General features: G+C 42.2%; 1 protein-coding gene across 2 annotated transcripts in view; it reads right to left on the bottom strand.

The window, feature by feature from the left end:
* Positions 1–5287, bottom strand: part of RPRD1A (regulation of nuclear pre-mRNA domain containing 1A) — a 44561-nt gene extending 39274 nt beyond the window's left edge. For both annotated transcript variants that reach the window (XM_015854312.3, XM_085538063.1), the window contains exon 1: positions 5083–5287. In XM_015854312.3, the coding sequence (XP_015709798.2) occupies positions 5083–5233 (151 nt within the window). In that variant the 5' untranslated portion in view covers positions 5234–5287. The remainder of the gene's footprint in view (positions 1–5082) is intronic.
* Positions 5288–20037: the final 14750 nt, after the last annotated feature.

Here is a 20037-nt window from a genome sequence, read left to right as displayed (position 1 = left end):
CGGTGCTTGAAACCTTCAACAAAAATGAAATAAAGTTTAACCACTGGCAGAGAAGAAAACAAGCTGTTCTGTTGTCAATGAAGACCTCTGCTTATCTGTCAAAACAGGAAAAATTTTTGTTGTAATAGTTATATTTAAACACATTTGGTGAATACTCTCATTATTTTATTCGTCAGTGAACTATATGATCTATCACTCCATTAACCGTAGAAATAAGAAAGTTGATATACTGCATATCTGGAAAGAAAAAAATCACTATACACTAAAATATGCATGTCAAACCTGCTAGGTTTTATGGTTTTGTTACCTTCTTTTTGTTGGCTTTTAATAACAAATACAAAAAAAAAAAAAAAGAAAAAAAAAAAAGATTTGTTACTCATTTACATTAACTGCATCATGTATTTTATATGCAGCCTAATTCCTCTTCACTCAGTATGGTCCAGGGAAGTAAGAAGTTTGGGCACTCCTGCACTAAAATGCACAGCACCCAGAGTGACAACTGATTAGTTTTGAGCAGATGAAGACTGAGGAGTACTTAGTATCTCAGGCTGGGCAGCAACTCCATTCTAAGTGACAAAGTTACTTTCATTCACAGTCTCGCAGTCTCACGCGGGTTGGAAGGGACCTTAGAGATCATCTGCGCCTGGTGGCACAGTGGTAGGAACACCACTTGCAACACCAGAGGCCCGGGTTCGAATCCCCCACGTGGCGCAAGTGGTAGAAGTGCCGCTCTGCTACACAGAGGCTCAAATCCCAGGGGTTGGACTCGATGATCTCTAAGGTCCCTTCCAACCAGCACGAGACTGTGATACTGTGAAACAACAAATTTATGTTGCCCAACATCTGTGTTGCCTAAGTTAGATACACATTAGGAATTCCACCTCTTCACCTCCACTGCAACCCGATGTAAAGGCAACAACTATTTTGAAAGTGAAAGAACTAGCACCAAATATTTAGGAATAGAAGAATGATGAACCTAGTACTTGCTTTAATGAATATCCTAAAGAAATTCAAGCAATCTCATCTGAAACAATGACTTTTAACCAAAATGAAAGCATCCAGAAAAAACAAGTATTGCGCTGCATTCTGTTCAGCACAGTCAACTATGCAATGCTGTAGCATCTTTTGCCAGCCTGAAAGGAGACAGACTTGAAGGAAGGTGAGGCTGGTCTCCTTTCAGTAGTGCGTGGGGATAGGACTAGGGGTAATGGGATGAAAGTACAGCATAGGAAGTTCCACACAAATGTGCACAAGAACTTCTTTACAGTGAGGGTGACGGAGCACTGGAACAGGCTGCCCAGGGAGGTGGTGGAGTCTCCTTCTCTGGAGATATTCAAGACCCGCCTGGACGCCTACCTGTGTGACGTGGTGTAGGGAGCCTGCTTTGGCAGGGGGGTTGGACTCAATGATCTCTGGAGGTCTCTTCCAACCCCTACAATTCTGTGATTCTGTGAAGGTATGGAGAAGGAGCTTTCTCCTGCCAGAGCCAGGTTATGACACACCTTTCACACACCCTTCCTTTCCAAAGAAATCATCATAAAAATTGTGCTTCAAAGCAGCAAAAGTTGGATGACACTTCAATGAACAGAAGATACAGTTATACATAGGTGACTTCAAAAGTAATGTCTCCTATTTATTTCCATGGGAACTACAACAGATAAATAGAACACAGTAACAGTAACTGACAGAGAAAACTTTCAGCTATAAAACACTACTTTTCTACACCGTCATCACCATTAGCTATGCACTTTTGCCAGCAAAGTGTGCCACGCTTGTAAAACCTACACCAGTGAAGGTGACCCACTGTTTCACAGCTTGTATGATGGTGACGCTGATAGGAAAGTTCTCCATATGCAGCCCACTTTTCGTTAGTCCAAACAGATGCAAGTCAGAAGGTGCCAAATCCAGATGACATAGTAGTTGTGACAGGGCAGTCCAGCCAAGACTGTCAGTGTGCTCCACATGCTTCAAGCTGGTTGCAAGAGAAAGGTTGTCTCCCCCTCTGGCTGGACTCTGGAAGTTGGTTTCTTCCCCACTTAAATAGCATCACAATGTAGCAGTCAGTTCACAGTTTGTCCAGGTTCCAGGAAATCCAGAAAGATCCCACCTTTCTTACCCCAAAATCACTTTACCTGCTAAGAGCTCTTGAACTTTTTCTTTGATGGGGAATTCACGTGTCACCATGGATTGCCAATTTTACTCCAGCTCATAAAGGTGACACCACATCGCCTCACCAGTAATAATGCAATCTAGGAAACTGAGCATCCATGGGACCCATCAGGCACAAACTTCACAACATTCCAACAATCACTACCTCTAACACACTAAAGCCGATGTTCAGCTTCATTCACAGTTCCCTGGTGATAATCTGCTGGTTCACACTGATAAGCTGATGAAGATCCTCTTCAATTTGTAGTGTGACAGCTGTGTGCAGCTTTCCAGAATGTAGCTTGTCTTTCACATCACTGCTGCCACTGCTGAAATGCACCTTGGCTGCACTGTGCTCACATCTACTGGTTGGTCTCCATAGACATAGAGATTTTGGAAAGGGTCCAGAGGAGGGCCACGAAGATCATCAGGGGGCTGGAGCACCTCCCCTATGAGGACAGGCTGAGGGTGTTGAGCTTGTTCAGCCTAGAGAAGGTTGCGGGGTGACCTCATTGCAGCCTTTCAATACCTGAAGGGAACTTACTCCCAGGAGGGGAGTAAACTCTTCGAAAGGGCTGACAATAGCAGGACACGGGGAAATGGTTTTAAGTTAAAAGAGGGAAGATTTAGGTTGGATGTTAGGGGGAAGTTCTTCACTAGGAGAGTGGTTAGGTCCTGGAACAGGCTGCCCAGGGAGGCTGTGGATGCCCCGTCCTTGGAGGTGTTCAAGACCAGGTTGGACGGGGCCCTGGGCAACCTGATCTAGTAAAGGTATATGTTTGGTGGCCCTGCCAGGCAGGGGGGTTGGAACTACATGATCCTTGAGGTCCCTTCCAACCCGGGTCATTCTGTGTGATTCTGTGTGTGTGAATGTTCAGCAAGTGCCAATGAATGCCAGTAGGTGCAAATTTTTTTTTCCACATAGAGGAATACAACAACACATCTTTGCTTCACGTGCATTTCCATACCAGATACCATTTTTTTCAGGCTGCCCTTCTGCTGCCATCTGTCACACAGCAATAAGGCTTAACAGAATATTAGTGGGAAGGTTCAACCTCTACTTTCATACCACCAACATCCACCTCTGAAGTTGTGGGCCAACATAATACAACTGGAGGCAATACTTTCAGAGCAGCCCTCATAGCAGCTATGCGTCTCTGACGCTCTTAACCTGCGTCTTCAAAACAGACTTACAAGTAGAAGCCAGACACTGAAAAGCTAAGGAAAAGAGCTCACGGGAACACTTTGCTTTAAGATCATTATCTTCGCCTCTTAATGACATCCCTAAGCATTTAGCCACATTTCGAGCATTTTGTTTCTCCAATCACACAAATAGTGTAAGAAAAATTATACTGATACTGAACTTGAGAGCTAAGCATTTTATGAGCTAGTACTGTGCATATTATCAAGACAAACAACAAAACCTCTAGCTGAATGCCAATAAGTTTAAGGCATCTTTCTGATATCTTCTAGAGCACCAGATATTGAAATTGTTTGTCTAGACCCCCTGGGAAACATGAGATGGAAATGGAAGATCCACTCACTTTTTCTCAGAACATGAGAAAAATACTTCCAAAGAGACATACACTGAAAATATGTTGGGTTGGGTTTTTTTTTGCTCTTCCCGTAAGATGAAATATACCAACAAATATGTATTCCTTTTCAGGAAGTCATCTGTAACAGACTCAATTCAATATAAGGATTAAGATATCCAGTAACATTACAAAAATAATAATAATAATAATAATAACACAGGCTTAAAAACACACAAAAAAATCAGAAAAACCTATTTTAAATAAAAGTACAGTAGCAACTTGAAAGGCTACATAATTGATAGGAATGTATTTCCATACTATATTCCAAAGTTAAGTATTGCATAGTCAAGATATTATTTTAAGGGTAGTTCAATTACTTTGTTACGAAGTTATGTGCTCTAACCCAGAAGTAATGATGAACCAACAGTACACTCCCTGTATTCTAATACACATCATTTCTGCAGGTCAATCAGCCCTCTAAGATGCTCAAAACCAAGGTAGTGGTTTCTCTTCTGTAAGTTCTATAGTGACTTTACTTTTCTTCTTCACTGGAAAACCTATCCACCTACTTTTCGCTTTAAAGATTGATACAATAACTGGATCCGAAGGGAGCAACTGTTAGACAGTAACATTTTCTAATGCAAGGCACACTCCTTGGGAGTGACTTACTATATTTAAAGGAATTGAGATTAAGTTATTTGCTAGGAGGGTCAATGGCCTCCTATGCCATTTTTTCATTGCAAACCCAGAAAAAACTGAAAGCTCTTTGCTCTTAAAAGGAAAGCAATACAAGTAACTAAGGGTGCACGCTGGACAGCAAATATTCAGTATAGCTAAAAAAAATAAACAACTCTATTAGGTTAGCATCAGTACTACCAACCTAGCAAAAGTATCTTCTAGGGCACATTAGAATGCTACTCTCATCCTCATCTACCCAACATGAATAGTTGCTGGCATAAATGGACAAAGAGATAGTAGCTAATAGCGTTATTAACGATGAAAGACTACCTGAGACATGGCATCTTGGAAGAACCTTAACCACCAGTATTTAAACCCATTGCACGCCACCTTATTTCCTTTTTCTTACTGCCTCTTGCCGTTTTGTAAGAGGAGGAAGCCAACCATCGGCCTCCTACAAAACAACTCGTCGAGAAAGGGAGGAGAGAAAAAGAGAGGAACAGCACCTCCCAGCCCACAGCCACCTCACACTGACACCCAGGGGCTCACACTTGCCGCTGCAGCTCCGCTCTCCCCAGGCACCCGGGCTCCCTGCCTCCATCCCGGGCTCGAGGGCCCACACAGCCCGACCCCCCTCCCCGGGCAGCCGCACCCCGAGGCCGGCCCGCTCCTTCCCCAGCCGCCTCCCCGGGGGAGGCCCCACCCCGCAGCGGGGCCTCACCTTTCCGCAGCTCCCGCTCCCACACGCTGACGATGAGCGCCGAGTGCTTGCGGTGATGGATGAGCCACAGGCTCAAGGTCTGCACGCTCTGCTGCGAGTTGCTGAGCTCCGACAGCTTCCGCTCCAGCGCCGCCTCCGAGAATGCCGACATTCTGAGCCCCGCTCGGCCCTGCCACCCCCACCAAGCGCGGCTGCGGCCCGGCCCGGCCCGGCCCCGCTCAGTCCCCGCCTCTCCGCCCCAGCGGGGGAGGAGCCGGCTGAGCCCCGTCCCTTCCCGCCTCGCCGGTCGCCACTTCCGCACGGTCCGACGGCCCGGCGCTGCAAAATGGCGGTACACAAACCTTCCGGAGAGCCGCTCCGTCCCGCCCCCCTTCTCCTTCTTCCCTCACTTCCGGCAGAGGCCCGAGAGGCAGATGAGGGGGGTGGGTGTTGAGTGGATTCCGCCCATCGCAGAGGGTGGTGTCTGAGCCTGAGTTTTGCGGGACTATAATGCGTGACTTACTGCTCCCGTCGCTTTGTCCAGAGATCTGGGTTCATTACCTGGCTGAGTGCTGTCTTTTGGAGAGATGCTCTGACAAGGCCTGAGGTCTGTGACATGTGGAAAGCAAAGAAGAAGAGTTGGGAGTCTTCTTTTAGTCTGGGAAATAACATAAAAAACTGACGCAAATAAGGCCCAAGGTAACCCAGGCATTTATAAATACCTGAGGTGTGAGGGCCATAGTGGCGAGACTGGTCTCTTTTCAGTAGTGTGTGAGGACAGGACTAGGGGTAATGGGATGAAAGTACAGCATAGGAAGTTCCACACGAATGTGCGCAAGAACTTCTTTACAGTGAGGGTGATGGAGCACTGGAACAGGCTGCCCAGGGAGGTGGTGGAGTCTCCTTCTCTGGAGATATTCAAGACCCGACTGGATGCCTACCTGTGCGACATGGTGTAGGGAGCCTGCTTTGGCAGGGGGGTTGGACTCGATAATCTCTAGAGGTCCCTTCCAACCCCTACAATTCTGTGATTCTGTGATACCAGCTTCTTTCACCTCACACATTAATGAGCTGTGATGCAGGGAGCATAGCACTACAAGCTTGCAATACAGCCTTGAATTTTGAGAGTAGGAAGGCTCAACAGAGGGATTTGAACAGGCTGGATCAATGAGCTGAGTCCAGATATATGAGCTTTAACAAGACCAAATGCCAAGTCCTTGCCTTTGGCTTCAATAGCCCCCTGTGTTGCAACAGGCTTGGGGCAGAGCAGTTGGTAAGCTTTGTGGGGTGTTAGTCAACAGCCAGCTGAATGTGAGCCAGCATTGTGCCCAGGTGGCCCAGAAGGCCAATGGCATCCTGGCTTGTATCAGGAGTAGTGTTGCCAGCAGGAGCAGGGAAGTGATCATCCCTCTGTACTCAGTGCTGGTGAGGCCACACCTCAAGTACTGGTGCTCAGTTTTGAGCCCTCACTACAAGAAAGACATTGAGGCCCTGGAACATGTCCAGATAAGGGCAGTGGAGCTGTGAAGGGTCTGGAGCACAAGTCTTATGGGGAGTTGCTGAGGGAACTGGGATTGTTGAGTCTGGAGGAGGCTCAGGGGAGACCTTACCAGTCTCTACCATAACCTGATATGAGGTTGTGGTGAGGTGGGGGTCAGTCTCTTCTCCCAGGTAACAGTGATGGAATGAGAGGTAATGGCCTTAAATTGCACCAGGGGAAATTGCACCAGGGAAGGTTCAGGTTGGATATTAGGAAATTAGGGGAAATTTCTTCTCAGGAAGAGCAGTAATGCACTTAAACTCATACATGTCTAACATGCATATACCTTACTATTGGGACATCCACTGTTTTAACAGGATGTTCCTTTCACACATCCAGATTGTCATCACTCAACAGCAGAAAGCTAGTTAAAAAGCAAACAAACAAAACCCCCTTTACTTTAAAATTAAGTAAGTTTTTTTCCCTATGCCATGTCTGACATTCAGATGATGGCCCAGATGATTAATTTCAGGTAATTTTCCTAATACTGATTTTTGGTGAAATATTCTATTTCAAACAACAACAACAACAACAAAATAAACATTTGTGGGGGTGAATGGGGAGTCTTAGGAGGTTTTCGCATGAATTCTGTTCACAAAAAAAACAGATGTATCTGTGGTATGGATGACATCTGAGGAACTAGAAGGGATTTTAAAGAAATGCGCTTGAGAGAGAAGGTTAAGTGGTAATATTTAGACATCTCAAGTTAGCCTCATATTCACTCAATTTATTGCATTTTGTTCACCAGTAGTGGAAAAAATTGTCATACATTGTTATTTTTGCAATGTACAGCAGAGGACACTCTGGTCAAGTAGAACTAGCCAGTGAAGTAAAATTAATACAGAGCTAACAGAAATGCATGCATTAGAAAAATGAAATATGAATGGTAGTTTAGTACCAATCATTCAAATATGGCTTTTGAGAGGCATGTATTCTGACATTAACGAGGAAACTTTTGAATGACGATGCAATAAGAAGCATTTCCCTCACCTACAAGATGGATTTAAAAAGTACTTGGCAACAAACTGTAAAATTTAGAAGTTAAAGCGGGAAAGATAAGGATAAACAAACAGGAATGAATCCCCTGAGATAGGTATTTATTCTGTGAATGAATATATTTAAATGCCAAGTGAGTGATTTATAATCTGTTCATGATATAACTTGTACTATACGGCAAAACTTGGATTTTAGTTTCCTCATAAATCTTTATAGCACATATTAAATTTGTAATCATAAATGCTTGCATCAGTAATCTAATTTTGAAAGTCATGCTTATCCAGTCAGTGCATGGAAATTTACCAGGACACAAAGTAAAGTGAATCTCAGACAGGCAGTATTCACAGGTTGGTTTGCTGTGGAGTTTTGAAAATCTCAGCATTAATTCAGAAACAGTGCATGAATTATTCACTTGCCTTTGGAAAGTTCACCTGTGTCCACAGGGGCAGACTTGCAAATAGTTGTTTTCTCTCACCCATTCCTGTGTTCAAACTGCAAAAGCACCTTTCCTCTGTTCCTAAGAATAAAATAATGCTCTGTTTCCCTTTTGTCTGACCACCGTGGGTAGTCAGCTGTGTTCTCCTGCTCCTAGCGAGGTGAACCCAATGCAAGTTTAAGACGATGGCTGTGGAGAAACTACTTAGTTGATATTTCTGTAGAACAAGGGACCTGAAATCTCCAGATACTTTGATATTGTAATTACATTTCAGACTGAAGCTACCTAGAGGCTGTGCGGCATTCTCACAATATGTGCTATTTTTATTTCTAAAAAAAAGTTATTCACAGTAAGATGCAGATATTTTATTATAACTATTTATTTACAATAGCATAACTATTGTTAATAATAGTTTTATTTATTTATTCTTTATTCTGTTACCTTGAGAGAATTACAGGGAGTGTTTAAGTACTATGAGAGCTGACAGTGCATTATGGAAAGAAAATCAAAGGATCAAAATAGTGCCAGTCCACACCACTGCATCTTGTTTTTTCTTTGTCTGTTTGTTTTCCAAATACCTGAGCATTTATGTCATCCAGTCAGTTCAAAGAGAAGAGTTTGCTTTGCCAAGGTGCTGGGACACATAGTGTCTTGACTCTGCTATGGTACACTTCCAAGTGCAATCATTCCCAGGAATAAGCTTCTATTTGTGCACATCCTCTGCCTGAATCACCTCAGTTTATCATCAGAGCACTGAACTCTGTTTCTTAGATTTGCCCTTCAGAAAATGTGGCTGGACTTAGATCTCAGTGCTCTTGGAGCCATGATCAAAATGAAGCTGCCCCAAGACTTGTCACCAAGTATTTTTAAAGGTAGAAAACTAAAAGGTAACGTAATATGGGTCAAAGCATTTTTCTCTGAAGCAGACAAGAAAAGGAAGAATTAGGTTGCAGTATGAAGATAAGCAGGTCAGACAAAGCTGAAGGACTGGGCAAAGAACACAGTTTGCATTGGTTGAAAGAGTTCCCAGAGCATCAAAATGGTCACAGCCCAGTTACCTGCAGTACTTCTGCCACTCTCACAAAAATAGCCTGCCCTTGAGAGTGCTGAGGTGCTGCTGAAGAAGCAGAGGGCCCCTCACAAAAGCAGCAGGCACCATTCTTTTTTCATTCTTTTAGCAGTGGGATTTAACTAATTTGCATCTGCAGGCTCTCTGTCCCACCTGTCTTTTCACTTCTTCCTTTCTTTCCCATGGCAGGGAGGGCCTGGCACCCCTCAGACACTCTTTTGCACATATTACTTGGAACTGTACTTTACTTATGCCTTGGGGTAGGCTATTCTGTTTGCTTTTGTTCATAGGCTGTCTTTTGAATTTGACAATGTATGCACATCCTTTTGCCGAGATTTTCTTTAACACAATTTAGCTGATCCAAACCAGGTTATGCTAAATAAATATCTCATCTTCTTCTTTTAGAAGATGCAGCTAAAGTCACTGAGCCCCAGTGAAGTCTGGAGGCTTCAATGAGATTGCTCTGTAGAGCAGCACTGTAACCACCGTGTTCCAGAAATATATGCAGTATAAAAAAATATATGGATACCACCTGACTAGTTTGCTGTTCACAGAGCCAAAGTATCTCATTTCATGGTTTGATGATACAAACATGTCTTAGTTTCAGAGTCAATTTTAACTTTGATTGCTTCCTTGAGGGCACTCCACTCAGGTATTGCCCCAGACAGCTATCACCTTTATAAGCCATTTTATCTTGAAGTCCAGAGATGTAGCTGGATGATTTATTTAGCTTTGGGAATTTTCTGTGCTACACTGGAATTATTTAGGAAGCCTTATTTGACTACATTACATACAGCAGTAAAACAATCCATGTATATAGTGATTTAGTAGACATAGTTGAACAGCCGTGTACAAATTTAAGATGCTACAGACACTTATTGAACACTTCCTTCTTCTGCCTGGTGACTCCTTGTTATAAACATAAACTGAAACCAGATCTTGCTTCAGAACAGAACATATCTTGCCCTGTATGAGGCGTTTTGTCATTTTTATCTTTGTTTTGTAGCTTACTTTTTTTGCTCAAACTGTCCCATCCAGGAGGTGTGATGGTGTTAAAGGAGGAATGGCCTTTCTTTAGTCTTGTTTCCTGCCTGAGAGTTTGTGTCAGTCAGCACATCAGTTGCTGCTACCTGGATCTCAAAAATATATCATGGACTTACCAGTTCTTTTTTATTGTTCTGAGCATTCAGAACATCCGGGGTCTCTAATATATCTCAGTATAACAGTTTCTGGAGTTTCACACTTTAAATACTTTTCTGTCTGTTACAATGTGCCTGTGCACCTCACATCCTAAATCTGTGGAAATTATCCTGGTTGCATATCCCAGTAAGGACAGACAAAGGAACAAAAAGTGAAGACTCTGAAACATAGCTGTAAAGTAATTCCTGACTGAATGATGGTAATTCATCTGAGTTGTTCCTTCAGAAACATCAAACACATTTATTAACTGTATAACAAGAAGGCAAATCCGTGACAGAAACTGGAGAAATAAGGGTAGTCCTGCAGTCAGAGAACAACAGAAAGCTTAAATAGAAGGAAGAAGCCCATTCAAGTCAGCTACAGGAGCTGCCTACTGAAGCCAAAAACCTTGGGGTGAATAATGAATTCCTGCCACAAAGCACTTCACCTTTTAATGTAATTTCTGAAATGCAGCAGCTATTTGTTGCTGAGAAGATTAACAACAACCACTTACAGTGATACGAATATATGGTCCAGCAAGAGATTCCCATTTTTTATACAGTAAGATAGATTGCACAATCAGAAAATGTATCCCTAGCATTTCTATGATTTCTTTAGCTCTCTGTGGTGGGGATGTAAAGACATTTGCAGAAAACCTTCTGTTTCCTATGTCAGGCATTCAGCCAGAACAGCTATGTACATCCAGCATCTTCATCATTACACGCTATGAAAACATACACTGCGATTAATATATGGGTGCAATCAAGTCCCACTTTTCCTTAGTAAAGGGAGTGCTGTAACTCGGCAAGAAAGCACTCCAGGGTATGTATTAACTCAGGTGTGTAGAAAGGCATGAAGCATTAGGCTGAGTAATTTTAAACATCTGAGCAATATATTAATGGATCATTAGTATGTGCCCTAGAGTGTATATAGCTCTTAGTCACAGTAATAAAGCACACTCCTAACAATAAATAATGCTCTCTTTGCAAGAAAAAGGAAAATTCTGTGAGGTATTGAGATGATAGATGAACAGTGTTCTCTGAAATTTTGGAAAATGCAAATTTAAGTTTTATTTTAAATAAAAGAGAATGGGCTGGTTCACGTTTGTGACCCAGCAGAGGGTCACTGCCCCTGAGATCATTCAATTGTCGGGAGTAGACACTATTATTTTTACATATTCTGTATGCTCAGCTCATGGTTTTTGGAGATGGTGGCTGCCAGCATACTGTTGCCAGCGGGTTGAGAGAAGAGCTTATTCACCTTTACTTGACACTCAAAAAACCACATCTAGAATAATTCATTTAGTGTTGATCTCCCCTAGCTCAGGAAAACTGTAAACTTGAGCAAATCCATGGTGGTTGGAGCACAGAACCCAAAAGGAGAGACTTGGGGAACTAGTCTTTTTTTAACTTGGATAAGGCTTTGGGGGAACCTAGTGGCAGCTTTCCAGTACTTATAAGGAGATTACTGAGTAAATGGAACCAGGCTTTTCATGGATATGCATGATGAGAGACTGTCAGACAATGGTCTTTTTTCCCCCCCTTCCTTCACCGGGGTCAGTAAATAGATCAGGTTGCCCAGTAAGGTTGTGTGGTTTCTATTCTTGCAGATTTTCAAGACTAAGCTGGTTAAACCCTTGCCCAGACTGGTCTGACATCATAAATGACCCTGCACGAGAGGACTCTGGAGTAGTGCTCTAGGCTGTACTTACATACTGTGCTATCAAATTTGCTGAGTGATGTACTTGTACAACTTGGTTTGCATTTTCACACACACAAGTACAAATCAACACTGCAGGGTTTAGGTTACTTGCCTGGGTTCATGTGGATCCAAATAGCATGTTAGGCTGTCCAGCTATGCAGGGTTACTGTCCTATCACTTAAGCACCTCATATTAACTTGTGTGTCAGTGTAGTCTTTCAGTATTCAGTGCAAATGAGAACCTGTTTGTCCTAGATGATCAGTGACCACACAGAGCCAGTTCCACAGAATGCGGCTTGCTGAGAAGGTCAGCCATACTTCGAACAATAGGCTCTGGATCCACCTGAGAACCAGCTGCATTTTATGTAATAGGCAAAGGTGTACCAGCCAGCACTGGACTAAACATTTTTTCGTCTCATCATACCAAAAAGAGAAGACATTTTTTCTTATGGAGGATGCCCAACTTTGTACTGAACAATGAGCAGGTGGAGTAAGATGGTAAAGTCTGCTAATAGCATCTACTATGTAGGTATGAAGAGCTATCACCCATATATTCTACATACCAATCATCGGCTACACTGCCAAAAATATCAGTGGCTTCAGTAGTCACAGTTTCCCCAAAAGCATGTGGGTCCATAGGTAAAAAAAAAAACATGTGCATTTTCTGATGCCTGCCAGCATTTGTCTTACAATAAAAACACACCTGTGCTTGCTAGATGGCTATTTCCCAGGGACATTTATCTGTTCATCCTAAAACTGCCTTTCTGAGCCTGCTCTTTGAGCAAAGAACAATAAATAAGGAATGGATATGCAGGAAGGAAGTCTGTGCAAGAAATAGAGTTCTTAGGTTGCTTTTGCAATATCCTCAGCAACATGACTCTAAGGTGTCTCAGTTTTACTCATAGTTGTTAGTGATCATAGTGGTCATCTGCTGTACTTATTCTCTGTGGTATCGTTTTGTCATATCTGACTCAAAACATCGTCTCAGAGAGGTAATGAAAAACCAGTTCCGTGTTGGAGTCAGCTATAAATGCAATAAAAAGTCTGTGTTTATTCAGACTTGTACAGCTTATAATGTGGTGAACACTCATGCTGACATTACCTGGTGGTGGTCCAGGCCACAGTATGCTTCATCCCTGGATAGCTCTCCTATCCTGTCACATCTGACCACAGCTGCTGTGCATTTAGAGAAAATGCCCCTCATTTCTATGGAAGAGAAACTCCTATTTTTCATGTGAAATGATGGGCAGGAAGCAGAAAAGTTTGAAAGCAGGATAAGAAAGGGAGGGTGCTGTAACAATTCTGGGAAACTGGCTGCCTGAGGGCATCTGACATTTCCCATCTTCTGGCTGTCAGAGACAGTGTGCTGTGTCATATATTCCTTGGCATTGATGTCTGGTCAGAACTGGAGCCAGTGTGAGGGGAAGGAGGCTCAAAGTCTTTGCAGCACTCCAGCAACTTTGGAACACTGCAAGGCAGAGCAGCTCAAGCAAGCTGGCTGATGACAGCAAGCTGAGTGGTGCAGCTGATACAATAGAAAGAAGAGATGCCAACCAGAGGGACCTGGAGAGGCTTGAAAAGTGGGAACACAAAAAACTAATGAGGTTCAACAAGTTCAAGTAAAAGAGGTTGCACTTGAATTGAAGCAATCCCAGATGTGAGAGAACAGACTGGGAGAACTGACTGAGAGCAGCCCTGCGGAGAAGGACTTGGGGATCTTGATGGACAAGCCAGCACTGTGCTCTTGCAGCCCAGAAAGCCAACAGTATCCTAGGCTGCATCAAAAGAGGGGTGGCCAGTAGGGAGAGGGAGGTCATTGTCTCCCTCTACTCTGTCTGTTCTTGTGAGGCTTTATCTGTAGTTCTGCATCCAGGCTTGAGACCCCTGGTACAAGAAAGATGTGGAGCTGTTGGAGCAGATCCAGTGGAGGGCCATGAAGATGGTCAAAGGGCTGGAGCACTTCACCTATGAAGAAAGGTTGAGGAGGTTGGGCTTATTTAGCCTGGAGGAGAGAAGGCTCCAGGGATGCCTTATTGCAGCCTTGAATAAAGCTTTTAAACAGGGGAGAGACAAACTTTTACACAATCTGATAGTGATAGGACGAGGGTGAGTGGCTTTAAACTAAAAGGGTGAATTATTTTGCTTAGTGGGTGGTGAGGCACTGGAACAAAATGTTCAGAGATGTTGTAGATGCCCCAACCCTGGAGGTGTTAAAGACTGGGTTGGCTACAGCCCTGAGCAGCCTGATCTAGTGGGCAGCAATCCTGCCCACAGCAGGGGTGTTAGAACTAGATGGTCATTAAAGTTCCTTTCAATCCAAGACATTCTATGATTCTATGAAGTCAGACCAATTACATATCGCTTGTCTGAGAGAGTAAGACTTGAACATGAATCAGCATCTGCCAAATGAAGTCCGAGATTTCCTACTTAAGGAGCCAGCACCCATAAGGTCACCTGAGTGCATGTCAATATGCTTCAGCTCTTAACAAGCAATTCATGATTTAGCCTTGACAGCACAGACACAGACAAAGAAATGTCTGAGATGATATGGAGTCAGTGCTGCTTTCCACTGAAAAGACACATTCCCAAATGTGGAATGGGATTAAATGCACATATTTTTATTTTCATAATCTGTGGATTTGGGACTATTTTACCCAGATGATTCAAATAACTGAATCTGTAGCATTGTAAAGAGTCTGGTCTATTTTCTAAGTTTCAGTGCTAACAGAACTGCTAATATTTTTCTTGGAAACTAGATGTCAGTAGTGGTTTAGAAATGGTAGATAAATTTTCATTCCTTCTTGATCATTAGCTACAACTCATTTACAACCTTTCAGCCTGTCCCTGTATACCTTCAAAAAAAGTGTAGAGTTCGTCTGCATCATAACTGAACACTGAAATCATATCCTCCTGTAACCTTCTTTTCACCAAGCCAAATAAACCCAATTCCTTGGCCTTTGTTTGCATGTCACCCGAACCGCTCTCATGTCTATCTCTAAATGAGATTTTCTCAGACTTTTGCTTTTCTCTCAGTACAGAAGAAGACAAAGCCAGACACATCTCCAGGCGTGGTCTCACAAGTGTTAAGTGAAGGGCAAGAATCACTTCCCTTGACCTGCCCATGGTGCAGTGATAATGCCTAGTAGAGGATGGTCCTCAGTAGTTGCATAGGCTCACCATGCATTTTTGTTTCACTTGCTGATCCATAAGTCCTTTTTCATAGAGCTCCTTTTCAGCCAGAGAACCTTCAGCCCCAGGACTCTGCATTTTTCTGTCCTGAGCTTCTTGACTTTTCTGGCAGCCTGTTTCTCCAGCCTGTTAAGACCCATCTGAATGGCTGTCCTGACCTCTAGCACACTGACTGCCTTCCCTCCACCTCTTTATTGGCTCATCAATACACTGTTGGCTGTAAACTTGCTGAAGGTGTATGCTGTCATCTTGCCTAGATCTTTAGAAGACATTATCCAGTATTGATCTCAGTGTTGGCCTGAGGGATGTACCAAGTAACTACCCATCAGTTGGATTTTGTACCACTGATCACAGAGCTTGGAGCCTTATGATCCTGCCATTGTTCCACCCACTCAGTAATTAGGTTATCTAGTCTATTTCTCTGAGTTCCTACAGAGATACTGTGGGTACTATCTCATAAGCCTTTATGTGCCTGGATACGATTTCCAGGCGGATTTGCTCCATAAATTTCCAGGAGGCTCAGGTTAGGCTAACTAGCAGGTAGCTCCACACTTTCATGCTTCTTGCTCATCTTGTAGAGGTCTCAGATTCATGGTATTCTCTCATGGTTACCACAGCCAAGATTGTTATTGACTCACATCTTCAACAAGTACTTCTTTATCCACAAGTATGGAACCCAGCAGGGCACTTCCAATGGCTGAGCCAACACACACCTTCAGTAAAGAATCGTATCTAAGCTCCAGAAATTTCCTAGATTCTTGCACCTTGCTGTGTTACACTTTCCAGATATCCAGCAAGAATAGCACTGTACAGCATTTAAACTAAAAAATGTTTTATAACACATCCTTATTTTCAAGGTATGTATCAAGGATCATTAAAAGTAAGAATGCAAGAGAAATCAAAGCCCCACAAACCCTTTTAAGTCAGGAACTTGTCATGTAATCATTATGTACGAAAATTCCTTCAGTGAGTATTCCAGTGTAGGTAGAAAATCATTTTTTAAGGCTCTTCAAGGAAAGGCTCAAGAGAGTGTATATATCAGTGACATAATACAGTATTATGCTGTGTGGTGATTGGATGAGTGCACACTAAAGATTCACACTGTTAAAATAAATATGATTTGAACTGTCTGAGTTAAATTTCTGTACCTCAAAACTTCCTCTGTCAATTGGCTGCAGTAATATGGTTCTCACTGATGTCCAGGCAGAAATGGCAGAAGGAATGTGGCCTCTGGGGAAAATTAAATCAAGTATTTCCTTACATTTTCAGCTTTCAGAGTCATGTTACTGATCATCTTCAATTCAGAACTACTTTTAACGAAGTCCTCCTGCCTTTGCTCTGGGCTGAGGTGGAAGGTATTTAGTGCATATTTGAATAACATAAAAGCAATTATGTACTATAGTCCATGGTTACTGCATAATATTTTTAATCAGACCTATTTAGCGGTGATCAAAGTCACTTTTTTTTTTTTCATGAAAAAATAAGTGAAATAATCCAACTGTCTGCTTGAAGAATCACTCAAAACATCTTAAGAAACAAGTATTGTCAAATGTGTATTTGAACACAGTCATCATGGCATGGGTTGTTAAGATTTAATGCAGATAAATGTACTAAGATAAAAATTAAACTTTAGAGGCATATTGTTCTCAAAACACAGGAACTGGTCACGTAAAGTAGATAATTTCTCTGTGTTAAGACAGATCTCAGTATGCTTGCACTCAGCAAACCATCGTTTCAACATCTCTTCCAACCCTGGATATTCCAAAAGCTTAGAAAAATCATCTGGGCGTTATTAATATGAAATGGCCTTGCAAGATCTTGGCAAGATAGGGAGTTATTGATTGCCAGAACTGCCTGTGTTGCTTCTTTTGTAAGGAAGGAGCTCCAGCAGCCTCAAACTGCATCAGTTCCATTGGTCTCATAAAGTACCAGGACTATGCCAACAGACTTCATGTGATATCATCAAGAAATTTGGCTTGTCCCAAACATACAATGTTTGCTTCCAGTTACTGTATGATTTGCACTGAAAATGACCTGAAATCCACTCTCCCCCACAACTACTCCCACCCCTCACCCCCCCATCCCCCGCCCCCTGCATTGACTAAAATCTTTATCATGGAAATCTGAGACTTGCTGTGTGGACTAAGAGTAACCACACACTATTGACGATTGTCCTGAGTTGACATCTCCTGTGTCTACATGCAAAGCACCTCAAATTACTATGTAACACCTCTCAAAATTCAATGCATGGCTGCCAAATGCACTCATTCCAATGTATCTGCCTTTGCTATCCCCCACTGTGTCATTTACTCCTTACCAAAATCCACCTGACACCTGTACATGAGCAGAGCTTCAAGAACCGAACTTAGAAAGCTGCGCTAAAAATCCCTAAAAAAAAACTCATAAGGGTCATTTCACATTCAGCATGAGAAATATGAGAATGTAGATGTTGTCTTCTCTACTCAAACTTTGACCTGTTCTTTTAGTACTGGAAATTGACCAGCCTTGTACGAATTTGCTTCTTTGGGTGGGAATCATACAGGCAGTGGATCATAGCCTGCTGGTCTCACTTTTATCAGTGCTCAGTCCCTCACTGTCAAGTATATACCTTAAATGCATATCCTTGCCCACCAGATTTTAGACAAAATGGAATTCCATCAACCTTACGAGAGCTTTCCCTACACTGAAGATTATTATCCTTGTCTGGATGTGAATAGTCATGTTTTGCCTTGTATGGTACAATGAACTGCGCACTGAGGTTCTGCTTTTGCTTTTGTTAATACCCATGCCTCACAAGGCAGAGGGCACAAACTTTTCAAATAAGCCTTTAGTTTCTATTTCTATTTTGCAGTTGCATTATACATGATCTAAGAAATACTATCCAAAGGATCAAATTAACAATCAACCTTCACTTTTTTTTTAAACTAATTATCTTTGGTCTTGATTACAAACGAAACTATGCTCTGGGTTTAACATGTAGACTTAGTATTACAGTACATATATTGTCAGAGTTAACATTGCACGCTATGTAAATCTTCCAGACTGCTGTAAAAAGATTGACTTAGCTCCATATGATCTCTTTGAAGTGTCAAATATTAAAAACCATAAAGAAGTCAACATACCACAAATTGTATTGATGTCACAGAATAGATTATAAGCACCAACTTTGAAATTAAAAGAGATGTAAAGGTAGCTGCCAGTGAAAGGGTTCCTGAAACAAATAGACTGTGAAACAAATGGTCGACCTACACAGAAGTCAGAGCTGGTATCATCTTAAAAATGAAAAGAAAGAGAATGAATTGTAAGCCAGTTAAAACAATATTATATTTTCCAATTGTTTTACCAGCTGATAAGAATAAAATCTGCTTTCCTGTTGGCTTTCAATGGTCTCCAGAATAAATCTTCCCATTCCTACTCTTATTTGTCTAATGACTGCTTTTTACTCTGTGTGTGTGTGTGGTAAATGAGAGCTTCTGATGCACGCTTCAGTTAAATGCTTTATGCAGCCTGTTTCTAACCAGGTAGAATCTCTGCTTGCTGGTGTGAGCTATCATTTGATGAGTAAGATGTGTCCACTGGATTTTATTTTCAGTAGGAGTGCTGAATGGAAAGTTGATCTCTCTAGCACGACTGGTTGGTATTTCACTTTGTACTGTAAAAGCTCCTTTATAGATTGTGAATTTTGCCTTTTTATCAATTATTTACCTTTTTCCATTAATAAAAAATGGATTTTTTCTGGGCTGTAGGTGCCTTTTTATACAGCTATAGAAAAACAGCAAAGAAAAAGCCATCTGCTCTGTTCTCTCACAAACCAATAAGCCTGAGATGAAATCAATCTCAAACTGTAATTACCTTCAATAGCAAATTCCAGACTTTACCACTGCCCTCCCAAGGCTTAGGGAGATCTTGCAGCGTGCCTGGAAAGTCAATCCAGAAGTCCCCTCTAGTCCAAGAGAGAAGCAGGTGCCAAAACAAAGCACTCGCCTCAGAGAAACAGATAATTGAGAAACTCCCTGAGATTGTACCAAAAGACCATCTCTGCTGCCTGCAGCAACCTGTGGTTACGGCTTTGCTAGGGTTACAGCAATGGTTACAGTCTTTTCATTTATAACTCCTCTAAGATGAGCATTTGGTGACACTGTCTGGTAGAGCTGCACCATCACCTTGTTTCCTTCACTCAGTTCCAGCAGAACAACTGCCGTGCCTGTGATAGAGCTCACGGTCTCCATTTACATCTGTGTCTTGGGCAAACAGTGCAAAATTACATTTTAAGAAAGGGAAATAGATATCCTAGATAAAAGCTCTCAGGGTGGGATGTTAGAACAGGGTGCACCAAAGCAAGGAGCACCAGAGCATCTTTACACTTTAACTAGGGCTGTAACAGCTGAAGATGTGAATAAATAACCATGCAGCTAAAAGCTTAAGTTACCAACTATTCTGCATCTAGATTGTTTTTACGTTTTAGGGCTTTCTATGTTAAATATCTTCACTGAAATTGCACCTTGCTATGGCAGGCACTCCAAGTGCTAGACAAGTGAAAGATAAAAATGGGTCCTAATCTGAGGGCCATGTGTTAACCCAGCAACTTATTGCTCCAAAAGGAAACACCTAACATTGTAGAGAGGTAGCCATGCTGGGAAAGAACATAACAGGAAAATGACAAAGTTCTTTTTCTGCAACAAACATCAACTATCAATAGGCTCAGTAGTATGTGACTGTCAAACATACAGCAGAAATGTAAATTCTAACTAAAACTAAGATTTATATGCTTTCTCCCAGCTGGGGGGAAGCAAAGTATCATAGTATCATAGTCTCGTGTGGGTTGGAAGGGACCTTAGAGATCATCGAGTCCAACCCCCAGGATTCG

The sequence above is a fragment of the Coturnix japonica genome, chromosome 2 (assembly GCF_054131305.1).
Source record: "Coturnix japonica strain WE chromosome 2, WE-NBRP24, whole genome shotgun sequence".
Lineage (NCBI taxonomy): Eukaryota > Metazoa > Chordata > Aves > Galliformes > Phasianidae > Coturnix > Coturnix japonica.
The sequence above is the reverse complement of the archived record's forward strand: the minus strand, read 5'-3'. Positions and strand labels throughout refer to the sequence as shown.